The following is a 9,517-nucleotide window of genomic DNA, read 5'->3' as shown; positions in this document are numbered from 1 at the left end:
ATTATTGCTCGGCATGAAGATAAATGCTCCACAGTTACTCTGCCGATATTTGCTCCTACGACACTTGGTCCGCCGACATTTACTCCGACGACATTTTCTCTTCCCCCAAAGTGCCCGGAAAAATACAAATGCTACTATGACAATAATTATTGCTCCTCCCCCAAGTACCCCGTTGAAGAAAAATGCACCGCCGGCGACAAAATTGCTCTCTGGTCCAAAAGTGCATTTTCTTCCACGGGGCAATTTTCTTTTTTTGAGGACCAATATTGTCGTCGGAGCCATTGTCGGAGGAGCAACTGTACTGTCGGAGGAGCAAGTGTTGTTCGGGGAGCCAGTGTCGAGGGAGCAAATATCGGCGGAGCAATTATTGTCGTCGGAGCAACTGTCGCTGTGCAAATTTCACGGAGCAATAATATTGTCGCGTTTTGCGGAGTAAATGTCGGCGGAGCAATCGTCGGCGGAGCATGTGTCAACAGTGTAATGGATTCCGCAAGATACGTCACAGCATTGCTAATTTAAGTTTAATTGATCGCAACTTGAACAAAGTCATAACTTTCTTATTTTTAATCGGATTTTGCTCGAACTTTAACTGACGTGCATGCTCCTCTCATTTTTCTGCTTTTATTAAAGGGCCACTCTAACCAAAACGGATAAAAAAAAAGGAAAAAAAGACAAGTATAATAATTTTTGACGGAGATTCCGAACATGACAATGATCTTTCTTACAATTCATCAATAATTCTGGAATCTAGCTATAAAAATGACGACTCAAAACGCTCAAGAAAAAAACCCAGATTCAGAGCTGTATTGCACAGTAGCATATGACGTCACTGCAGGAGCCTCTTCGGTGAAAAGGAGGGTGATTTAGGCATTAAAATGTCTTTAAAAGGCAAACTATGATATTAATTGAGAAAACAAAGAAGACATTTATCCGAAAAATAATATGCACTTGATAATCCCAGTACATTTCTGGGAATTTAATTTCGTCATTCCTAATTATGAATTACAATGAGATTGTAAGATCCGTACAAATCGGACATTCCCGCAATGACGTTAAATGCGTCATCAAACCACGTGAACGTATTATCTTCTTTCGAGGGGCGTAGCCCAGCAAGCGTGAGATCCGTCAAAAATGGATGGTTATTATCACTTTTTGGTCAATTTAGAGATTTTCTGAAAAATCAGAGGCTTGAATATTAATTAGTAGAGGTGTATTCATGTTTTAAAAGGCTATGTTATTTGGGTATGAGTGGCCCTTTAAAACCAAGTTGATATCAGGGTTGTCTTCCCTTTTTTTTTAAATGTCATAATTTATATTTCTAATTTCCATGAAGCTTCTTGTCCATCATCGAGGCGACGTACCACTGGTCTCTGATATCGGGGTCGCCATAATGCCAGGTGTTCGAACCCTTATTGCCATCAAAAAGCACACGGTAAGCACAACAATCACCGGATCCAGAAGCTGCAAAAAGAAAACAAAATAACGCACAAACCACAAATCACTAACATTTCGATAACTCAATTAAGTGATTGAAAATTCTACATTAAAGGGATAGTTGAGCTTTGTTGCAGAGGGCGCAACACACCATTTTTGGGGGGAGATAATGAAAAACTGAGTGTCAAATTTGAAATAACATACAATTTAAAGGACAAAATCATCTTTGTTTGATCAAAATCGGTTCAGAGACGGCTGAAATATCCATAAATATAACCATTTATAATATTTGTGGGGCACCAATTTTGAACCAGCCGTTGAAAAAACAAAAAAACGCCATACACGTTTTGTTCCAGCCAATGCACATGTTGGCTTTTTGTGTTGGTTGTAATACGCACAACCAGCCGGCCCGTGTATTGTTATTATTAATTAATTAATTAATTAATTAACGGTCACGTATTTTTTTAAGTAGAGCTGAATCGGTATGATCGTAATGGCTAAATTTCACACATGTTGGGCTCTAAAATTACTTTCACAGCAATTTAAGGTCCTAAAAAGGGCACTAGAATTGTCATAAATAAGAATAAGAGCAATAACCATGCATTTTGAAGGCATTTGCGGTCTGAACAAAGATCTCAACTATCCCTTTAAAGCCCCTCTACACTAGTTTGGCATGGAGGGATTAGACCTCCCTGCAAGGTCACTGGCAGGTGGTTATCTGATCAAATCAGCACTCAATTAACATAAGAAAAGGGGCATCATGGTGGATCAGCGGGTACCGCTTAGGCATTGGAAGCTGTATAAAGGGCGCAAGTAGCTATAAGTAGTGCAGTGGGGCTTTAAGGGACAGACACAGAACACTATTTTACGACATTGAAATGTGGTTTCCAAAACTATGAGATATCCCTTTCTTCCTTTCTTCCTTTCTCCCATTTATAATGTATAATTATATTTATGTATTCGGGCGTAACCACTACAAGCTATGCTTTTCGGGTTTCGCGCCTTCTTCCTTGTAAAACAAGTTCTTTAAATATATTTATGTTCCTACTTATAAATTGTATTGTTTGGAAGAAAATAAAAGTTCATTTGAATTTGAATTTGAATTTGAATACTATTCCCATTAGTACTATAACGATTATTGATCTCTTTCTCTCTCCACTCTCTCTTTCTCTCTCCCCTGTCACTCTCTCTCTCTTTCTTCATCCCTCTCTCAAGGAGCGGAACATGTCTCATCCATACAAAACTGATTGTCGAGACGTTCCCTTGGAGTATTACCCTTTTTACTCGGAGGAGGCGTGCCTGACGGAAAGCGCAACCAAGCAACTCACAGAAGCGTGTGGATGCAGATTCCCATACATGCCAGGTACGTGAGGGGCAGGATTAAGGGAGGGGGGGGGGGGGGGTGGCGGCGGCACCAGCCTTCAGGAGGGACGGCCCCCCCTTAACTGGTCATTCCCAGCATTTAAAAAAATGGGTTCGAAGCCTTTTTTTTGTTGTTGAAAATAAGTTTATTGCTGCCAACTTCTAACAGTCTTCTTTTTTTTAGGTCATTTTTTTTTTTTTTTTTTGGGGGGGGGGGAAAGATTCTTGTTGTTATTATTTTGTACAAGTATTGTTATCATCCTCAACAACAAGAACACCATCATCGTTGTTACAGATATTATCGTCAGTACTATCATTATTATAATGTTGCGCTTTAAATTATCATCATCATCATTATTATTATCATCAAGATCATTTATTTATTTATTTATTTATTTCGTTTTATTTAAACAGGGTGGCCCCGTCATCATCACTATAATCATCATAGCAATATTATTATTATCTCTATTGTTTATCATTTTTGATAACACTTGTCTTTTTCATAACAGGTCCATCTCCTGTGTGTACTGTTAGACAAATCATTGACTGTGGGCTCCATGACTTCGAAGTGGGTATGTAGATTCAAGGACAAATAAACTACTATATTAGAACGACAACCTTGTCACCTAATTGTATGTTCATCGATATTTAATGAAGTATATTATGTATTCATTCATGAAACTTCATTGACGGACATGGATATTTTGTAAAAGGAACAAAACAAAAAGGAGCAAGTAACGAGAAAGAAAATACTTTCATGAAAAACAAAAATCGATGATTAATATTTCTGTGAATATTAATTAATCAGTGGTATCCTAAAAATGGGCAAGTAGCTAATGTGGGCTCTGCAGTCATTTCTCCTGCAAGAAATGATGTAAGATTTCATGAGAAAATCCTTCAACAGAATCGTTTGGATGGGGAGATGTAATACTGTATTCAAAATCATCAACAATTTTTTAATTTTTTGTTGTTTGTTGTTTGTTTTGTTTTGTTGTATTTTGGGGCTTTATTTTTTCTTCTTCTTCACCTCTACGGCTGGCTGTGGCCTTGATCTCCAAGAAGATTCAAACCTAACCACTTCCCACTGTCAGAGGGCATGTTATACAGAGCATTTCCAGATGACCATGAGCTATTTGAAAGCACCAGGAAAGGACGACTCACAACGGCTGCAGAATCAGTTTAACTGGACTAGAGATGATGTTACGTAAGTTAAATACGTGATCCCTGTAGTCTAGCGTGAGCCTATATATATATATATATATATATACGGGGGGGGGGTGGTACTGGTCAAGTTTTTCCATTAGAACATGATGAAATATAATGTAGCAGAGGACGGCATGTTTACTCCCTAAACGTTTCGTCAGTGGCCTTGACTATATTCGTCATTCAACAAAACATTTAGCATTCTAAAGAAGAAAAAAAATAAACATTTAAAAAATACGACGAAATGCATAATAGAATGCGGATAACTATCTCAAGTATTTACCGTGTTTATTTAAACTGACAAAAAGTTAGGGTTTAGGAAGGGTTCATTACTTGTTTTTGAGTGCACAATAAAAACCCGGTTTGCAAGGGGGCAATGTTTTTTAATTATTAGTAATGCCGTTCGGCCAACGCATAGTCAATGTGACAGAAGTGTTCTAAAAGTAGGTTACTCAAATACAAAAGAATTGCGAAGCTGTTCGGACTCTTTTGATCTGTATGAATATTTAAAATACAATAATATTGAATGCCATTGAAACCACTTAATGTAATTCTCTTTTTAGTAAGTATACTGACAACTCTCCGAGATGGAGAGGATGTATTGCAAAGCCGTGGAGTTCATATATTAGTAAATTAAAGGCTATCCGATGAGTACAGCTATTCCCCCACCAATTAATGTATATGTGACAACCTACCCTAGGTGAATAGATTCTAGGGCGACCCCCCCTCTCGAATGGCAAAAACGGGGGGGGGGGGGGGAGGAGAATTATTTCCATTATTGCAAGTCTCTGCGTTCATATTTATCACTATTCATTTTTTAAATTATTATCCATGTATTTATTCTAACTAATCAATCACAATCACAATATTTACAGGTAATATATAGCGCAAGATACAAAATTAATAATAAAAGGGGGTCACGCTCAAAACAGAGGGGAAGAGAAAGAAGAAGAAAAGGCAGCATACACAAATATTCAAAACTTTTCTACAAAATAATGTTAATAATAATAATGATCACTATTTTTTTTCTTTTGAATAGGAGCAACATCGCAGAGGTCGAGATTTACTTTGCCGATATGAACGAGCATCATACCAAGAGCGTGGCTGCCTACAATTTATCCGATTTGTGGGGTAAAGTCAGGGGCGGATCCACGTAGCGATTTTTCCGGCCCGGCCCCCCCCCCCAGCCCTCCAAAAGGATAAAAAAAAATAGGATAATAACGTAAAGTTAACCTTTATAAAACAAAAAACAAAAGCCCCCCCCCCCACTTATTCGCCGGCCGACTGAGACAACACTAAATTTTGTATTAAGATTTGGCTACCCCCCCCCCCCTTGACGCCGGCTGGATCCTCTGCAGGCGTGGATCCACGGGGGGGGGGGGGGGGCTGACGGGTCAACAACAAAAAAAGAATTAAAAAAAAAAAAATCTCACGAATTAGGTCCAAAAAAAAAAAATTAGTGGTCTCACCCTCCCCCCCCCCCCCGCTTATTCACCGGCTGACTGAGACGGCGCAAAATATTTCCTGAAAAATTGGACAAAAAAAAGTGCCTCCTACCCCCCCCCCCCCCCCCCCGCTTATTCACCGACGGCTGAGTCGCAACTAATATTTTCTCGCGGATTGGGCCCCCCCCCCCCCCCTCTTCCCGCCGGCTGGATCCGCCACTGGGTAAAGTAGTGACATATTGAAGTTTAGATATGTATATTCCGCTTAAGCCCCAGTCCCATATAAAGCCGGACCAGCACGGACGAGCACGGACCACTCCGGACCATCCCGGACCATGGTCTGGGGTGATCCGGGATAGTCCGGGATGTTTTGTTCAAAAAAGTGTGATGCTTTAAAAGCTACAGTCCCATATACGTCCCGGACCGTCCCGGACCATCCCGGACCCCATCCGGGGTGATCCGGGATTCGGTCCGTGTTGACACCGTGTTGGCACCGGGGTGGTCCTGGATGGTCCTGGATGGTCCTGGATGGTCCTGGATGGTCCTGGGCGGTCAATAACTCACTCCCGGACTGCCACGGATCAACACGGACCGCCCCGGCGCCACTACGGATGACCCCGGACCCAGCACGGTGGCTACACGGATCACCCCGGATCAAACTATTGTCCCGGACCGTCCCGGACCACCCCGGCAGTTTTTGACCGTCAAAAACATCCGGGGTCGACTCCCGGACCGCCCAGGACCATCCAGGACCATCCAGGACCATCCAGGACCACCCCGGTGCCAACACGGTGTCAACACGGACCGAATCCCGGATCACCCCGGATGGGGTCCGGGATGGTCCGGGACGGTCCGGGACGTATATGGGACTGTAGCTTTAAGTAAAGTCAATGTATCTCAGTGTTATGAAAGAGAAATCAAAACCTTTTTAGCAATTTAAATTGTGTGAAAGCATGAAAATATTATGAGTTATTATAGGGTAATTTTTCTTATTAGTTAGTATATTTTATACTTCTTCCTTCATAGCTTTCCTTCATTTTCCCTTTATCGTGTCGTGATCTATTAGTGGATACGTCGTCGAACTGTGAACCACATGGTTCACAGTTCGAGTCCCGCCGCGACACTAATGTCATTTTGGAAAGACATTAATCTACGTTTGCCACTCTCCACCCAGGTGTTAAATGGGCACCCAACAGGACGCGGGAGTTAGTGTGGTTATGTTGGATTGACTAATGTGCGCTTGTAAAATGGCGTCTGGCCGGAATAAGAATACTCCCCAGGGAGTGAAGCGTGTGCACTATCATGTGCGGATTTGAATTCAATGTAAAACGCTTAATAACGTAGGATTAAGAGCTATACTAATGTGACTATTATTTATTGTCTCTTACTTTACCTAGGTGATCTTGGAGGGCTCATCGGTGTTCATCTCGGAGCCAGTCTCCTCACAGTCTTCGAGTTCGTTGATTACACCTTCGTCGAGCAGGCCCACAAGATCCTGTACATTCGCTTCTACTGGAGGAAACTCAAGTCATTTTGTAGCCGGGATAAAAAAGAAAAAGAGACTAGCACTTGACACATGGCGTACCTAGCATAGTCATGTATGATGGAGGCGGTAAATGCCCCACCCCTTCGTTTGAAAGCGATTGGATCTAAATTTGTATTTTCCTATAAGCTTCCTATAGGGCTCTAAAGTTTTTTTTTTCCATGAGGGGGAGGGCTCGGATCGTCCCCGATATGCCCCCACAACTTGAATCGCTCGACCCTGCACTTTGTTCAACTTATGTCCTGATGATTTTCTTTGTTGTATTCACTAGCTCTAGTGTAAACATACAATGACATCTTTGCTGATGCCTAATACCTACGGCTTTCGGTATTCTACTACATAATTATGGTAATATCATTAAAATGATTATTATGCAAGGGAGCGTAAAGACCGAGCAACAAAATTGATATTAGATTAATGGCACATAACATAATTTTTGATTTATGATTAATAGTCATTGTTTGCATTTTTTAAAAACTTGCTGAGGGACGAAACTCCGACCCTTTTTCGGCGGCTGTTGGTGTACCACCCCCTCACCCCACCACCACCCATGGAGCCCACATTAACCCCTTCCTTGGTAATGTGTGAGGGGGGGGGGGGGTTCTCTTTTCTTTTCATGTCTTCTTCTTCATTTTAAGTCTTGAAATGGCTTAAAGATGCACAGAAGAAAATAATGTACAATCTTTAAGCGGGGATTTCCTGGCCTTACCAGAAAAATTGAAATACACGGACAGAAATATTTCAAAATATGCGCCATCGGGACTCTTACCTCATTTAATCGATAATTCTAAAATATGAAACAAATCAACCATTGTTTTTCTTATTCATTATTATTATGAATTTATTTATCATTATTATTATCATTTTTATGTATATATATATATATATATATATATATATATATATATATTATTTTTTTGGGGGGTGGGGGGGGGGGGGAGGGGGAAATGAACAATTTTATGGAGCGCTTAAGCCCCCCAGCCCTCATCCCCTCCCTCAAAAATGCATGTGTGTATTTGATTTGATTTGATTTGATTTATTGGTTTCTGCATCTTTTTTTTTCTTTTTACATCATACATTTTCATGAACATAATATGGTTTGATACAATATTTTAAGTGTATATAATTTTATACAGATAATGAACGAATTTAAACAAATATATTGAATGCATAATTAACATACATTAGATGCAGGAGGGCTACAGAAATAAGCAAAGTAGCTTGACGTGCCCGCAGCCCTCAACTTAGATACAACAACAATAACAAATAGAAATAGAAAAGACTGACTTGCAGAGAAGAAAAGGAAAGGGGAGAGAAGGAGCGTTGGTAATAACACAATAAATCTCGTACATCTGCTGATTGAATGCAGGTTCATTCATAAAATGGCTAAACGATGCTAGGTCATGGACGAGTACACATCATTATTGAATATACAGTCACTGTACACACGAACATGAATACAGTGCAATTACACACGACATGATCAATACTTAGACAATAACATAGTTTTAACTGCCTTCTTAAATGAATACAATGTCCTAAGGTTTCTTATTACAATGGGCAGAGAGTTCCAGATGTCTGGGCCGGCGTGTCTTATGGATTTGAGAGCCAATGCGGTTTTAGGATTTCTTAAATGGAATTTTTCAGTTTGCCTTGTAGGGTAAGAGTGGATGGTTTTATTCAAATTAAACAATGGGGAAAATATGAAGGTAGTAGACCATTTTGTAAACGAAACATGAAAAGTGCTATTTGTAGAATATAAATATCATCAGCTTTTAGAGTTTTTAGTTTTGAAAACAAGGGATTGGTGTGGTCGCGATAGGAAGAATCAGTACATATACGCATTGCTTTCTTTTGTAATAGTATAATGGTGTCAACGTTACTTTTCGAATTTGCCCATATAATGTTACAATATGAAATATATGGCAGTATTAATGAATTATATAACATAAACAAGATATTTGAAGGGACATAATATTTCGATTTACAGAGAATACCAATATTACGTGAAATAGGATTAGAAATATATTGCACATGATTATTCCATCTCAGATTTTCATTGATCAAAACACCAAGGAATTTCGTGCTATCCTTTTTTTCCAATAATTCACCATCCAAAGTAATTTCAATGTTCGGAATATCATTATTTTTTCTGTTCTGAAAGTATATATAGTTTGTTTTCTTTAAATTAAGAGACAGTTTATTACTTCTAAACCATTTTGATAATTTTGGTAATTCAGCGTTAATATTTCTTAAAAGGATCTGAAAATCTGAATTGGAGCAAAATACATTGGTGTTATCAGCAAATAAAATATATTGTAGTGCATTTGATGAGTTATAAATATCATTTACATATATCAGAAATAACAAAGGGCCAAGGATTGACCCTTGTGGCACTCCACACGTCATAGATAATAATTCTGATTCATTTGAATCATAACATACACATTGTTTTCTATTTGTTAAATAATTTTTAAACCATTGTATAGCAACACCCCTCAATCCATAGTATTCCAATTTACGTATAAGT

General features: G+C 39.3%; 1 protein-coding gene across 1 annotated transcript; it reads left to right on the top strand.

Moving 5' to 3' along the window:
- The first annotated feature begins 2,658 nt into the window (after positions 1-2,658).
- LOC100890836 (acid-sensing ion channel 1C-like) lies at positions 2,659-7,017 on the top strand. The gene is made up of 5 exons (XM_030980192.1): positions 2,659-2,797; positions 3,306-3,368; positions 3,904-4,000; positions 5,039-5,130; positions 6,842-7,017. Exons 1-5 carry the CDS (start codon positions 2,659-2,661, stop codon positions 7,015-7,017), a joined length of 567 nt encoding a protein of 188 aa, XP_030836052.1.
- The last annotated feature ends 2,500 nt before the right edge of the window (positions 7,018-9,517 follow it).

The sequence above is a fragment of the Strongylocentrotus purpuratus genome, unplaced genomic scaffold (assembly GCF_000002235.5).
Source record: "Strongylocentrotus purpuratus isolate Spur 01 unplaced genomic scaffold, Spur_5.0 spur5_scaffold_11, whole genome shotgun sequence".
In the NCBI taxonomy this organism is placed as follows: Eukaryota; Metazoa; Echinodermata; class Echinoidea; order Camarodonta; family Strongylocentrotidae; genus Strongylocentrotus; species Strongylocentrotus purpuratus.
Note: the sequence above shows the minus strand (reverse complement) of the source record. Positions and strands in the feature narration are given on the sequence as shown.